General features: G+C 38.8%; 1 protein-coding gene across 1 annotated transcript in view; it reads left to right on the top strand.

The window, feature by feature from the left end:
* MBOAT2 (membrane bound O-acyltransferase domain containing 2) overlaps window positions 1–16,836 on the top strand; it is a 226,255-nt gene that overhangs the window by 127,892 nt on the left and 81,527 nt on the right. The window contains exon 4 of the mRNA XM_006863979.1: window positions 10,109–10,204. Within this exon, the coding sequence (XP_006864041.1) occupies window positions 10,109–10,204 (96 nt within the window). The remainder of the gene's footprint in view (window positions 1–10,108; window positions 10,205–16,836) is intronic.

Genomic DNA, 16,836 nt, shown 5'->3' with positions numbered 1-16,836 from the left:
GTCTTTGATCTATATCAGTAAATATTTTAAGTCCTCTTCACTTTCAGCTAGCAAGGTTGTATCATCTGCATATTGCAGGTTGTTAATGAGTCTTCCTTCAATCCTGATGCCACATTTTTCTTCATAGAACCCAGCTTCTTGGATTATTTGCTTATCATACAGGTTGAATAAGCATGGCGAAAAATATAACCTTGTTGCACACCTTTCTTAATTTTAAACCATTCAGTGTTCCCATGTTCTGTTCAAACAACTATCTCTTGGTCCATGTACAGATTCCTCATGATCACAATTAAGTGTTCCAGAATACTCACACTTCACAATGTTGCCCATAGCTTGTCTTGATCCACACAATCAAAAACCTTTGCATAGTCAATAAAGCACAGGTAAACATCTGTCTGGTATTCTCTGCTTTCAGCCAAGATCCATCGGACATCAACAATGCTATCCCTCATTCCACAGCCTCTTCTGAATCCAGCTTGAACCTCTGGAAGTTCTCTGTAAATGTATGCTTTCAGCTATTTCTGTATTACCTTTAGTAAAACTTTACTCTCATGGGATATCAAAGACATTGTCCGATGATTTCCTCATTCTGTTGGGTCACCTCTCTTTGGAATGGGCACAAATATATATCTCCACCAGTCAGTTGGCCAGATAGTTGTCTTCCAAATTTCTTGGCATAGATGAGTGAGTTCCTCCAGTGCCGCCTCACTTTCTTGAAAGATTTAAATTTTTATTCCATCAATTCCTGGTGCTTGTTCTTTGCCAATTCATTTAATGCAACTTGAACTTCTTCCTTCAGGATCATTGGCTCTTGATCATATGCTACCTCTTGAAATGGTTGATATAACGTTAACTGCCAAGATATTTGGAAGTGTCAATTTGAATAAAACTTGATCTATCCTTAAAGGCTCTTGTGAACCACTAGAACTGTGGTTGTCAAGCAGTTTTAATTTCAACTGACCACCTATTTGCTGTTTCCTCTTACCAGTGTATGTAAGAATAAAGAGAGAGAAGTAAAAGGAATTAAATAAGAATCAGAATGGTTTAGCAAGAACAAATTTTTTTCTAAAGCTAAATGGTGGCCTGTTTCAGCAAATTTATTAATGCAGAAATAATCAGAATTGAAAATTATGAGCATCTTGACACAACACTGGTGGCAAACTAACATATGTTCTTGTTAGGTGCCATGGAGTCAGCTCTGATTCATAGCTACCCTGTGCACAGCAGAACAAACCACTGCCTGGTGCTGTGCTATCTTCACAACTGTTGTTACTCTTGGGCCCCTTGAGTTGCTGTTGCCACTGTTTCAATCCATCTTGTTGGTGGTCTTCTTTTTCACTGACCCTCTTCTTTACCAAGCATGATGTCCTTCTGCAGGGACTGGTCCTTCCTGACAACTTGTCCAAATTATAAGAGATGAAGTCTTGCTATCCTGAATTCTAAGGAGTATTCCAGCTGTACTTCTAAGACAAATTTGTTTGTTCTTCCGACAGTCCATATTGCTTTTAATATTCTTCTCCATCACCATGGCTCAAATACATCAATTATTTTTAGTCTTCCCTGTTCATTGTCCAACTTTCATATATACATATGAGGGTATTGACAATACCATGATGAGTCAGACGCACCTTAATCCTCTAATTTATCCTTTCCCCCGATTACTGGAGTTTCAATTATCTACCTGTGCATATGTGCGATAGATGCTCTGATAGCTTTTTTTTTTAATTGGGTGAAGGTTTACAAAGTAGATCATCAGTTTTACATTAAAAAATCATACACTTTGCCTGGGAGCCATCAAGTCCCTTCAGAACAAACCACCTTTCAAGATTGAAACTCAAAGGGAACACACTAGCATGTAAGCTTGCTGGTAACTACATTGGTTTACTTATAAGTGGAAGTGGGGAAAAGGCAGTAATGAAGACATGGGCTGAGTTTGACCATGTTCCATAGTCTCCTGTCAACCTTGAGAATTGAGAGAGAAGAGGAAGGGCTGGTTGATCTGAAGTTTGAGGAGACTTGGGAGCTCCTGAGTCCATGAGCACTGACCTAGCCACTGGGGGCTAGAGCTGAGAGTGAAGCGTCTAGCTGATATGAAGTGGGGGGAGGCACACAAGAACGTTCAAACTTGCAGATAGTACCCATTTGACCTAGCTTGTATGGCTTGATGATAAGAACTCGACTAGAGGAAGATAAAGAAGTTTGATACAGGAAGAAAGTATACATTTCTACAATTTGATGAACTTAACATTTATTTATGAATGTAGTAGCTCAAAATACCAACTGAGAGGGAAGGAGTCTTCACATCTAGGATCAAGCCTATCCCCTCAGTACACAGGGTAGATACGGACGGGCAACTTAGATATTGGCTATCGAAAATGAGGTGGGGGTGGGGGAACTATAAAGGCACAAAGTGGCTGGCTTACAAGTTTTCAAGAGGGAATTTAGTTTCAGAGTGTGTGGAGGAAGGTAGAATCCCCACTAAATGGTTTTCATCTTGTCTAGATGGACTCAAGTGTGGTAACAGTAGTGAGGTTGGTCCAGGATTGGGCAATGTTTGGTTCTGCTATGCATAAAATTGCTATGGGTTGGTACCAACTTGATGGTACCTAATGACAACAACAACAGATGGGTCTGGTGAAAGGAGATAGGGATAAGATTATGATTCAATAATGAGTAATTGTTATCGTTACTAATTACGATTTTCACAATTGTAAAGGTAGAAGTTTTGTAACAAAAAAGGAGGAGTAGTTAATCTTTCATTCCAGGAACAGAGGGCCCTAGGTCCATCATGATAGAGCAAGAGCAAAACATGGGATCCTAACTGGAGAAGCAGTGACGCCAGAGATGGAGCCAGAGGTGATGATGGCATGGAGAGATAGAGCAGCTGAGAACTCTAGACTCATGGAAAGAGAAAGGCTGTGTGCTGTGGACAGGAGACTGGCTTGAAAAGTGTGCCCTTCATTGTTAAAACAATTATATATTCCCATGTGTTTTTGTACACATCAAAAAAAAAAAAAAAAAGGGAGGGGGAGAAATAGAGGCAAATACTGTTAACCAATGGTGCATGGAGGATTGTAATGAAACAAAATATGATTGGTTGAGTGCAAAACCAATGTTCTGCCATATAGATTATCATTCAATTCACAATACAAGCTTTAAATAAAAGAAGAATAAATGCTCTGATTCAAAGAGCAGAATGGTGGAGGGAGATGAGTAAGGCAAGCAGGGGCCTGAAGAAGTAGTTAACGACCAGGTTACACAGTTTGGATTTGGTTCTATGTATGGTATATAGCCATTGTAAAGTTTTGAGCACTTTGGATGCTATGTGAATACCAAACTGTAGGGAGGTGAGAGTGTGGAAGGAGGGTGATGGGTCAGGATGACTAGGGAAAGGACACTTTTTTGATGTGATCAGGATTTTCATTGTGAATGTGGTGTGTTCAAGATGCTCATTAGGCACCCAGGTAGACAGGTTGAGTAGCTTGTTAATTGAATTTGAAGAGCAGGAAACATGTCTCGACTAGAGATATAGAAACTAAGAGCTATCAGTATAAGGTAGGTATTAGAAATAAGTATAAGTGGAACGAGAACTGAACCTTGAGACTCAAGGATGAAAAACAATTTTCAAAGAAGATTGGTCAACATTTTTATGTTTCCAGTTATGGTCTACAAATACTTTTAAAATCAACTTCCATTTTTTAGGTATAGAGTATGTAAGACAAAATAAATTCACCACTTTAAGTGTAGCTGCCAGCCACATCAAGATATAGGACATTTCACTCATTCCCCAGAAGTTTCTCCTGTCCCCTTTGTAGTCATTCCTTGCATGTCCCCTTGTAACCAGTGATCAACTTTCTGTCACTAGATTAGTTTTGCGTATTCAAATATTTCAAATAAATGGAATCATAGTGTGTAGAATTTGCGTCTGATTTTTTTACTCAGCTTAATGTTTTTAAAATTCATCAATATCGTATTTACCAGTAGGGTATTCCTTTATATTGCAGAGTAGACTTCCAATGTTGGGTGTATAAAAAAATATATCCAACCACCTACTAATGGACATTCAGATTGTTTGAAAATTTAGACCATTATGAGTCAACTCTGGAACATAATTGTACATACCTTTTTAAAAATCAGTATATGAATGTGTATTTTAATTTCTCTGTGGAAATACCTGCCAGAGGAATTGCTGGGCATAGAGTAAAACTATGTTTAGTCATATAAAGAAACTGCTAAACGTTTCCAAAGTAGTTACACCATGTTATATTTCCACCAAAAGTATTTCATTTACCAGTTGCTTTATAGTCTCACCATCATTTGCTATGGTCAGTCCTTTAAATTCTAGTCATGAGCTCAAATGGTATACATTGATGTTGTTGTTGTTGTTATGTATCACTGAGTTGGTTCTGACCCATAGCGACCCTGTATAGGGTTTCTGAGGAGCAGCTGGTGAGCTTGAACTGCTGACCTTGCAGTTCAAATGGTGTTGCAGTCTGGCACATTAACCCACAGCACCACACCGTACATTGATAATCAAGCATCTTATTGCTTATTGGAAATTGCATATCTTCTTTTGGGATGTGTTCAAGTCTTTTGACTGTATTGAATTGAATTTTATTATATTGAGTGTAACAGTAAGTTCTTTATCAGATTTGTAAATTTTGAAGTTTTCTGTGACTTGCCTTTTACTTTTCTTAATGGAGTCTTTTAAAAAGGAAAAACTTATACATTTTAATGAAGTCAACTTGTCAGATTTTTATTTTATGTTTTAGAGCTTTTTGTGTCTTAAGAAACCTTTGGTTACCTAAATATTTCTCCTAGAAGAAGAAAACATCTAGAAAATGAAAAACGAGTTTTAGCTTTATGTTTAGGCCAATCATCCAATTTAGGTTAATTGTGTGTGTTCTGAGGAAAGGGTTCAAGTTCACGCCCTTCTCCTCTCCACAGTACTGGGTATCCTTTTTCCCAGAAGTACTGATTCCAAAGACTCTTTTTGCCATATTGAGTTGCCTTGTCTTTTTTGTCAAAAATCAATTCATTATCTGTGTATGACTTTATTTGTTTCTGGACTCTATTTTGTTCATTGATCTACATGTCAGACCATATGCCAGCACTACACTGTCTTGACACTGACACATTCATTGCCCTTAGTCCTGAAGTCAGATAGTGTGAGCCCTTATAATATTCATTCAAAATGTTTTGGGCTAATCTGTAGTCTTTGACTCTGCATGTAATTTTTGAAACAACTTTTAAAAAATTATAAAATACTCTAAAACAACAAAAATAAAACCTGTTTGTAAATAGGGTCATTGAAAATAGAGTCAGAAGGGGAAGGCAAAACGAAAATAAAGTTAGGATTCAGATGTGCAGACCTTTCATGAACTGGCATTACAACCAAAGCTATCTAATCTTGAGAACCTTAAAAAGGGAACAGTTTCATTTGATCACAGCACGGTGAAATACATACTCATTTGTAAATTTTTCATCTTTATTTTCCCATTAGGATTTTGATCCTTTTAGTGATGTTCCCTGTTTTCCTTCTTGTCTAAGAAGAACTTTTAAAAATTCTCATTGGTGTTTCTAGTTCATTAATTCTTGTAGTCCTTGAACACTTTGTTTTTTGCTGAACAGTTTCTACTCTTTAATATCTAGGTGAATAGATACTTTAGATGTGATTCCACATTTTGAACTGAGGCAGCAATCAACATTTGTGTTTTAATTAATAAGAAAATGGTCTGTTCTGGAACTCTTCAGATACTCCTGATTTAATTTTTATATTAAGTAATGATTGTATCAGAATACTTTAGGCTTCAAACATCAGAAATTCCTACTCTTAGCACTTTAATGGTGTGAACAACATAGGATTTGTTACCTCTTAAAGCAAGAAGTCATGAGGCAAGACAACTTATGCTAGTTAATTCAACTGCTCAGTCTTGATGAGGGTATTAAAACTCCAAATTCTATTAACTTTCCCAGCATGTTGACTTTGTTTCAAATTAGTTCCTTTTATGAACTCAAGATGGCTGCTGTACTTGCTGACATGTGTGATGCTATAAGAACAAGAAGAGCCTTTTCAGAAGCTCTCTGTCATGTTCTATTGACTAGACCTAAGTTTGATTCCTATTCATAAACCAGTGAGTTGCAAGATTCATGAGGTCACAGTTGATTTAGAATCATCAGTATTTGCTCCTTAGCAGGCATCAGATGAGTTTTGGCTAAAAGCAGAGAATACTAGAAAGAGCATTACTTGTGCTTTATTGATTACATAAAGATTTTCAACTATTTATATCATGGCAAACTTCAGATAACATTGTGAAGAATGGGCATTCCAGAACACTTGATTATGCTTATGAGGAGCCTGTACATAGACCAAGAGGCAGTTGTTGGAACAGAACAAAGGGCTACTTACTGGTTTATCCTTTCATCATACTACTTACTCAATCTCTATGCTGAGCAACTAATCTGAGAAACTGGATTATATGAAGAAGAATATGGCATCAGGATTGGAGGAAGATTCATTAACAACCTTTGATATGCAGATGTTACTACCTTGCTTGCTGAAAGCAAAGAAGACTTAAAATACATGATGAAAATCAAAGACTGCAGACTTCTAAAAAATCTTCAGAACTGGACCAATAAATAACAAGATACAAGGAGAAAAGATTGGAGTTATCAAAGACTTCATTTTGCTTGGATCCGCAGTCAGCACTCATGGAAGCAGCAGTCAAAAACTCAAATGACTTTTTGCATTAGGTAAACCTGGTGCACAAGACCTCTTTCAAGTATTCAAGAGCAAAGATGCAGTTTGAGGACTAAGGTGTGGCTGGTCCAAGCCATGGTATTTTCAGCAGTCTCATATACATATGAAAGTTGAATAAGGAAAACCATAGAAGAATCAATGCATTTGAGTTACGATGTTGGAGAAAAGTATTGAAAATACTGTGGACTGCCAGAAGAACAAACAGTTCTATGTTGGAAGAAGTACAGCCAGAATACTCTGTAGAAGCAAGGATGATGACACTTCCTTGCTCACATTTTGGACATATATTATCTGGAGAGACCAGTTCCTGGAGCCTTCTCCAGGAAGGCTTGGTGAAGTGGAGGGTCAGCACAAAAGAGGAAGATGCCCAAGAAGATGGATTGGTACAGTGACAGCAGCAGTGAGCTCAAGCGTAACAACCATTGTGCTGATGGTGCAGAACCAATGGTGTTTAGTTTTGTTATGCATAGGGTTGTTGTAAGTTGGAATCAACTTGACTACACCTAACAACAACAACTACTCCTTCACTGAGAATATAATCACTTTGTGACTAGGTGGACAAGTAAACAAAATTGGGGTCTTTAACAGGATGGATAGATAAGCAGATAAATATATAGGTTGATGATAGGTAGATAGTGTCTATCACAATATTTCATCCAAATAGCTATCAAAAGCCCATTCTGTTTCAGGAAGCCTAGAGAGCATCTGAGATGCTTTAATGCATTATCTCATACGTGTCCTGTGAGGATGGTGGTGGCTGGTGACTGTGTGCTGTGGAGTTGGTTCTGACTCATAGCGACCCTGTACAGAGTTTCCGAGGCTGTAAATCTTTACAGGAGCAGAAAGCCTCATTTTTCTCCTGTGAAACAGCTGGTAGTTTCAAACTGCTGACTCAGAGCTGGTAGTTTCCTTTAGCAGCCTGACTCATAACCACTATACTACCACAGCTCCTTCCATTTTATGATCGTGTCTATTTTATAATAATTTTATAAATGAAAAACAGGGCAGAGAAGTCACTTTTTAGAGATTACACAAGTAGAAATAATAAAAAGTAATGGGGCCATAATTTATATCGTGGTTAAGCCTGTCTGGATTTTATTTTCATGTATATTATTCTATTTGAGGAAAGTCAGTGAAACTCATTGATTATAGCACTTACAGTATTATAGCGCACATATAAGTTCATAGTGCACATAGGAAGGAGCTCTGGTAGCGTAGTGATTATAAATTGGGCTGCAAACCGTAAGGTCAGCAGTTCGAAACTACCAGCTGCTCTGCAGGAGAAAGATGAGGCTTTCTGCTCCTGTAAAGATTTACAGCCTCGGAAACCCTGTTCAGGGTCGCTATGGGTCGGAACCGACTCAACGGCACTTAACAACAACAGTGCACATAGGAGTTCTGGTGTGATGCTGTGGGTTAATGCACTGGACTGCAAGGTCAGTCTGAACTGCAAAGTTGGTTCAAGCTCACTATCCGCTCCTTGGAAACCCTATGCAGGGTCACTATGAGTCAGACCAACTCCACTTTACAACAACAAGTGCACATATAAGGAGAAGTCAAACTTCTGCAAAGACATAGAAATCTTTATTAAGCAAAAAAAACAAAAATCAAAATGTGAAGCTAATGTTTCTCAATACAGCCTCTATCTAGGTCCATACACTATTGAAGGGCATGTTTCCATCCCCCTGTTGTCACTGTGGGATAAGCATTGAACTGCTAACTGCAAGGTTGGCATTTCAAATTTATCAGCTGCTCTCTGGGAGAAAGATGATGCTCTTTATTTCCATAAAGACTTAGTTGTGGAAACCCTACACTCTCTATGAGATGGAATCAACTTGATGGCAATAGACTAAGTCCTTCATAAAGAAATCTGTGCTCTTCAATTTACAACACATCAAAATGGCAGTTTAGGCATCCTTGAGGGAATCAGATTGTGTTCCCTTTCAATGTTCTTTGCACTTGTTGTTTTGGTTATGTGCCGTGGAGTTGGTTCCAACGCATAGTGACTCTGTACAGGGTTTCCGAGGCTGTAAATCTTAACAAGAGCAGAAAGCCTCATCTTTCTCCAGCAAAACAGCTGGTAGTTTCGAACTGCTGACCTTGAGATTAGCAGCCCAATTTGTAACCACTATGCTACCAGAGCTCCTTTGTGCTTGGTGAAGAAAAAAAAGTCTAAAGGGGCAAGATCAGGGCTGTTGGGTGGCTGGAGTAAGGTTTCCCAACAAAATTCTTGTAGTACAGCCATTATTGCATTCAAAGAATGAGCTGGTTGCATCGTGATCATCAGAAAAGTCCTCAGCACAACTTTCCAGACCTTTTTCTCACCAGTGCAGTTTTTAGTTTTCTTAAAAATTCTTCCTAATAAGCACTTGTGATCATCCTATGTCCTTCGGGAAACCCTGTCAATATTATCCTTTGGAATCCCCAAAATGAGCTAGCACAATTTTCTGAGCAGACCTCTCTGCCTTGAATTTAACTAGTCCAGCAGCGATCCCCTCGGAAGCCACTGCTTTGATTGGACCTTGTCTTTGGAAGGCGTTCTAATGAGATCAAGTGTATCATTGAGATAAATTGTCTGCAGTGATTACAGAGACATGTTTAAACATGTTTTGTTTGGAATAAACCTGTGCCTATATGAACTGGAACCCTAGTAATGATACTTTTTGTCTTACCATCAATATTGGCTTATGTGTCTGTTTTCCTCTGCTGATGTGTGAACTTGAAAAACTGAAGGTTTCCATTTCAAAATGGGGTTATCTCCCTTTCTTGCAGTCTAACTCAAGATACAGAATAACAATAGACGTTAGAACATTTGTATCTGTTAGGAATGCATTCAGTTACAGATTACAGAAAAACAGAAACAAACCACTACCTAGGAATCTTTCTTAAATTAAGTAGTCCAGAGCCAATTTAGCAGCTCAGCAATGTCACTGAAGAACCCCATGTTTCTTGTCTTGTTCTGTTGTGTTACCTAATACCTGTTGACTTGCTACCTCTGGGTTCTAAGATTTTTGCTGCAACAAGCATCAGATCCATATTCTAAGTGGAAAAGTAGCAAAAGGGTGAAAAGCCATACCCGCTGTTTCTATTTCCTCTTTTTCAGGAAAACTGTTTAGTGCTGTGCAATAGAAATACAATGAGTAAAGCAGTAATTCATTGAATTTACCTTAGAAGGTGATAATATAATTTAGCTCAACTATGAAGCATATGCTAGTAAATAGTTTTTATAATTTATTGAAGAAAGCTAGTAATATTTAATTTTTGAACTATGCTTTTATAATTAAATAACTTTAACATGTATCTTTAGCAAATTAATATTCACTGATCTGGCTTATTTTTGTTTTCCAGATATTGTTTTGTGTTTGCTTTAGGATACCTCACAGTGTGCCAAATTACTAGAGTCTATATCTTTGATTATGGACAATATTCTGCTGATTTTTCGGGGTAAGTTAACATTTGATTCAGTAACCTGTTTTATTTATTATAACATGGTACTTAAAAGTTGTTCAAATGGAAACCAATTACTAAACATTTTGAATGAAAACTCACTTAGGACTTCAGAATTTTTCCTCATTTGAAGTAGTCTTTTGTGGTGCTATGCAATCAAAACCAAAACCAACCCACTGAAATCAAGTCAAATCTGACTCATAGCAACCCTATATACAATTTCCGAGGCTATAAATTTTTATGGGAGCAGACGCCTTGTCTCCTCTTTCAGAGGAGCAGTTGGTGAATTTGAACTGCTGACCTTGTGGTTAGCAGCCCAGGGTGTAATCTACAATGCTACCAGGGCTCCAGGTCATTAAAAATATCCCATCTTTTAAAATGTTCTCCTATAAAATTGCTAAATATATAGCAATTCAATTTGTTATATTCTGTTATTAAAAGCATTTTCTAACTAATAGGGGTTTCTCCAGTCATCTCCCCACTTCTGTTTTATCTTACTCATTTCCTTTTTTGTTTTTCTTCATCTGTTATCCCAAACGCTTATCATTCTTAAGCCCTTTAGTTAACATCTCTCTTTTGGTTAAGGATAGACTAACTGCTGTTAAACCACCAACAACCACAACATCATTTCAGTGGTTTCACATGATGGAAATGTATTTCTCACATTGCAGTCCACTTGAGGAGGGAGCCTCTGCTGCACACAGTCATTTACAGAGCCAGGCTCCTTTTTTCTTGGGCCTCCACCCCTGTCACAGTCTTTGGAGTCTTTGCCATTTAAGTTGAAGGAGTGGGCACATAGTAAACAGAGAGATCAGGCCTACTCATAAATCTGATCACATTTTATTAGAATAGACACAGCTGGCTGCACAAATTAGAGGTTAGTTTACATTAATAACAAAATGTATATTGAGAAACAGCTTTGTATGGCATTGTTTTCAATGTATTTTCATGAAATTTTAAGTCTTATTGAAATATTTAAATTCAATTTAAAATGCTTATGTAAAAGAGAAGCAACATAGCACTTTTAAGAAGCAGACAACCAAAGTATAAAACTCTCAGGTTTAAATTTTTTGTCATTTAGAAGAAAACATTTGACCATTAATTCCACAAATATGAATGGGATTGATTCTTACTTCTCCATCCTTAATTGCCAGCCACCTCTGTGGCATTTGTCTCTCCGATCCTAGTCACTTGGAGTTACGCCAAAGCTGACACATAACACATAAAAGAACACTATACTTCAGACTGTCAGATTAGGCAGATTCCAGCTACAAGCTTGGTAAATCCACATGACATCCCAACCTGCTGACCTGCTGGTCAGGTATTTAGGACTGCTTTCCCACTCTACCTTCATGATGCCAGTCACAAGCAAGCTTGGGAGTGTCCACATGACACCCTTACACATTTTTGACCTTGCTTTTTATTCTTTTCACACCTTTTTGACCTTGCTGACTCCTACTACCTTTCTGTGTTCAATAATTCACTGACATGACTTACAAAATTCACAGAGTGCACCATACTTATGAATATGATTTATTATACCCAAAAAGGATACAAACAAAAAGAGACACACAACAAAGTTTAGTAAGGTACCAAAGCAAAATCTCCACATCCCAAGGGACACACTATCTTCCTGAGAACAGATATTCTCACCAACCAAGAACCTCTCAGAACCTTAGTGTTCAGGGATTTGATTGGCCAGTCCTGCATGATAAACTACATTTATGATTCTGGAGGGTAGTTAGTATCGACCTTTCAGGTGCGTCTTTTCTGATCTGACCAGCCTGCATTCACCAGCACAAATCTCATGTGTGGCCTAGTAGTCCCAGACTAAGGCATTGTAATTGTCCCATGGGTTATTTCTCCAAAGCTAAGAACAGTGGCCAAGAGGTTCTGGTGGTGTGGTGGGTTCCATGTTGGACTGCTAACCACAAAGTCAGCCGTTAGAGTCCACCAGCTGCTCCGCAGGAGAAAGATGAGGCTTTCTGTGCCTGTAAAGATTTACCTCTTCAGAAACTATACAGGTCGCTATGAGTCAGAACTGGTAGGGACAGTGGCCACTTTACTCAGTACACCACAACCACAATCAGTAAACCAATGAAGATTGGACATGGAGTTGGATGAATTGAAGGAGAGCATCATGGCACAGTTAATTGAAAGACACCTATTTTTGTTCTTTTAAACTTTTGCCTGTGAATTCAGTGAAGATTTACAGAGATAATCAGGTTTACATTCAATAAATCAAGCATTTTGTTTCATCTTGATGATTGAAAGCCCCTCCATGAAACAACAGCTCTCCCACTTCCTCCCTGTGCTTCCTGTTTCCATCCCACCCTCCTTCCCAACCTTTCTCCACTTTGTCTTTGGGTGAATATTGCTCTTTTGATTTTGAATCCTTGACCGTTCCATGGTGAACATACCTTACTAGTGCTGTTAACCCCTCCTATATGTACTACCTCCTACCTATATACCTCTCTCCTGCTTGGCTGAAAGTTGGGCCACAGTGGTGAGTTCCATTCCAGACCTGGAGGGTGGTCGAGGACCAACTCAGGTTCTTCCAGTCTCTTTCTGACCATAAAAGGTGTCTTTTGTTTAACTTTTTTTTTTTTTTAATGGGCACTGGACAGAAAAGAACCTTATAAAGGAAGGTTTTTCTCTTAATGATGTTTGTTTTCAGACATTTGGAACTCTTGAGTATGTTATAACACAGACATGCAAAGAATTCTAACTTGACAAATTAGGGTAAATATAATAGCTATTCAAAATATATGAAGGGGATGATGTTGTTAAGTGCCATCAAGTTTCCTACCCATAGCGACCCTATGTAGGGTTTCCAAGGAGCAGGTGGTGAGCTTGAACCACTAACCTTGCAGTTCAAATGACTTTGCAGTCTGATGTACTAGCCCACAGTGCCATGAATAGAATTGAATAAAGTGGCTGTCTTTGTGCTAAACTGTCCCATTACACTGAAGCTATAAAGCATAAAGAGTGAAATCCAGCCTCTTATAAGGTATCAGTTTGGGATCATTGCACTTGCACATGACATGGATAAACCAGTTAATTGCTCAGTTTGGTTCAGTAGTCATTTTAAATATCGGTTAGATAAGGATTCACCTCTTAACAGAAGCTTCTCTGCACAAAAGTTGAACTGAAATTATTGGTTCTCATTGTTGTTGATTGTTGCTGGTAAGTGCCATTGAGTCGATTCTGACTCATAGTGATTCTGTATCAGGTTTCTGGAGAGTGACTGGTGGGTTTGAACTGCTGACCTTGCAGTCCAAGTGGTCCAGTGCTTATCCTACCTTTCATGGCACCCCAGAAAATACAAGAGAAGTTTTAAAGAAATTAAATAGCTTTCCTCTATATCGGTATAACTAGTTAGGACATCTAATTGAAAAAGGATCCTAGACTCAGAAAGCAATAAAAACTATGAAGTATGTATGGCAATGCACATGAAAGTACATAGGATCTCTGTGTAGAAAACTACAAAAATTTTACTATAGGACATAATAATGAAAGACTAACTAGAGCTCTGGTAGTGTAGTGGTTACGAATCGGGCTGTGAACCTTAAGGTCAGCGGTTCGAAACTACCAGCTGCTCCGCGGGAGAAAGATGAGGCTTTTTACTCCCGTAAAGATTTACAACCTCGGAAACCCTGTATAGGGTCGCTATGGGTCGGAACCGACTCGATGGCACTTATCAACAACTAGAGAAGGATACTGTTTATTCCCATGGTAAAATGTAAATTTTAGGTATGGCCAGAGCCTGTCCTTGAAGCAAGGATAGTGTCTTCATCTCACGTACTTTGGAGACGTGAGAGTGCAGTGGCTCTGTAGAATAAGCACTGGTTGGAGCCCACCAGACATTTACACAGGAGAAAGATGAGGCTCTTTGCTCCTATGAAGATTTACAGTCTTGGAAACCATATTCAGGATTGTCTGAGTGAGAACCGACTCAACAGTACTAAATGATAATAACAGCAATTTTGAACATGCTATTAGAAAGGCCCAGTCCCTGAAGAAGGTACATCATGCTTGGTAAATTAGAGAGTCTGTGAAAAACAAGAAGACCCTCAACAAGATGGATTGTCACAGTGGTAACAACGGTGGGCTCCAGCATGGTGACAATTATGAGGATGGTGCCAAGATCAGGCAGTGTTTCTTTCTGTTACACTTAAGGTCACTATGAGTCAGAGCTGACTTGATGGCACCTAACAACAATAATAAAATTAATATCATTATAATTTAATTTCCCTCAAGTTAATCCTAAATTAAAATGCAATTCAAGTTGAGTTTTGGGGAGTAATTGCATAAATTGAGACCTATATCTAGAAGAATAATGCTATAAAGTAGTTAATTCAGTATGAAGACATACGAAATAATAAAATATTCATTGGTAAACAGTAAGAGACTGATGTTGTTGTTGTTAAGTACTGTGGAGTCGATTCTGACTCATAGTGACCCTGCACAGGGTTTCCCAAGCTGCAAATCTTTACGGGAGCAGAAAGCCTCATCTTTCTTCTGCAGAACCGCTGGTAGTTTTGAACTGCTGACCGAGGTTAGCAGCCCGATTTGTAACCACTATGCTACCAGAGCTCCTTAAGTAGGACCAATGAAATCAGAATAGAGGACCTAGAAACAGACCCATGGCGCTATGAGAAATAAATACACAGAATAACACTATTGTTGTTAGTTGTCATCAAGTCAGCTCCAATTCAAAGCTACCTTATGTGTGACAGGAGTGAAATGTTACCTGGGCCTAGCTGTCTTCAAGACACACAAGGCGGCACCCCAGTATGACCAGCTGACAGACAAATGATAATAGAATAATAATAGTGGGATTATAAATCAGTGGCAAAAGCTTCACTCAATTATTCAGTAAACAGTATTGGGACATTTGGAAATAAAGAAAAGTACATTCTAGCCTATTAAAGAAATAACTAAATTTTAGACAGAAGCAAGAATAGATTTTTTGGGGCAGGCAGGAAATGAATTCTGATTTAAATATTTTATTTTTGTAGTACCTAAGGAGACTGTAGGTTAAGCACTGGATTGCTAACTGCAAGGTTGACAGTTCAAACCCACCAGCCACTCCTCAGAAACCCTATATAGGGTCGCTGTGAGTCAGAACCAACTCAACGATATTTATCAAGAACAATGATAGAGGAGCCATAGTGGCACAGTGGGTTAAGTATTGAGCTGTTAACTGCAAGGTCAGTGGTTCAAATCCATCGGTCTCTCTGTAAAAGAAAAGCAATACTGTCTGCTCCTGTAAAGATTTAGTTTGGAAACCCTCATGGGTGGCTCTCCTGTGTCCTGAAGGTCACAGTGAGTTGAAATCAACTCGATAGTAATGGATAGCTTCATTTACCCACCAGAAAAAGATCGGAGGGGGCTTCAAAAGTTCATGGAACAATGGAATTAAAAGATAGTGGATTTTACCATGAACCTTTTGAGGCTCCCTCATGTATGTGAAATAATCTTTCATGAAAATCATGGTTAAATACAAACCTATGTTTAGAATCAGTATAGTATTAAGATGCTTAGTATATATTGTATTACTAGTTACTTGAGGGCACTTAACAACAGGAAGTTACTCATGTGTTCATTCAGCAAATGGATAGTACGGGCATGTGCTGTACGTTTTGTGTGATGCCTAGAGGCTGAGCTATATTCTTCAGTAGGAGACTTTTGGGTATTAAAAATGATAGAACAGTTGGTTTAAAAGCTACAGATGTGATTGTCATTTTCATCACTCCTTTTTAGAAAGCCTTATTCAAGTCAAGTCTAATTTTAGACATCTTTTTGTGCTCTATGAAATGAGTCATAGAAGGCCCCTTGCTGCTCTTGATAATTCTCTCACATTGTGCCTGCTACCTTTGTTGTAAATAGGGTTAATGTAAATTATTCAGTTGCTCTGTAAACATTGTGTTCCTTTTATTCTGTTTCATTCTGTCTGTAATACCTTGACCTACTTGGGGTTAGTTGAACTATCCTGTCTGGGCAACTACTAATGTATTTCAGGCTAAACAAACATGGATCGGTTATAGTTGATTTCTCCGTTCTTTACCTTACCTAAGTCTTTCCCACCTGGTTTTATGTATTTCCACAAAGCAATGTGATATAAGGATGTTTATTAACAATATGCGGGATTCCAATGGTCATGCTAATGGAGGGGGCAGCGGCTGAACGATGTGTGAGAACTGCGCAGACCTGGTGGAGGTGTTAAATGAAACCCAGACCACGGAGCCACGGGGTGAGATGTCTGGAGACCAGGTCGATGGGGGGATGCTGCCTAGCGGGAAGAGACTGCAGCGGCCAGCCAGGCTGTCTTACTTAACCCGGATGTGAGGGCGCCGTCCCGGCCTAGCCATTGGATACTGGCTTTGAGGCCGGCTGGACCCACAAGTGCAGCCCAAAGCATCTCATTACAACCCTGTTGTTCCTGCTGCGCTTCCGCCTCTTGACTGATGCGACATCCAAGGACGGAAATCTCACCTTTGAGCTGGACTGATTTAAGGGGCGTAGTGCAAGGAGATTCGTGTTTAACAGCGACCACACAACCGCCACTCATCTGTCTGTCGTGCTGTGGTGGTTTGAATTGCTGTGATTCTGAGGGCTATGCCACC

Source organism: Chrysochloris asiatica, unplaced genomic scaffold, assembly GCF_000296735.1.
Source record: "Chrysochloris asiatica unplaced genomic scaffold, ChrAsi1.0 scaffold00058, whole genome shotgun sequence".
NCBI lineage: Eukaryota > Metazoa > Chordata > Mammalia > Afrosoricida > Chrysochloridae > Chrysochloris > Chrysochloris asiatica.
The sequence above is the reverse complement of the archived record's forward strand: the minus strand, read 5'-3'. Positions and strand labels throughout refer to the sequence as shown.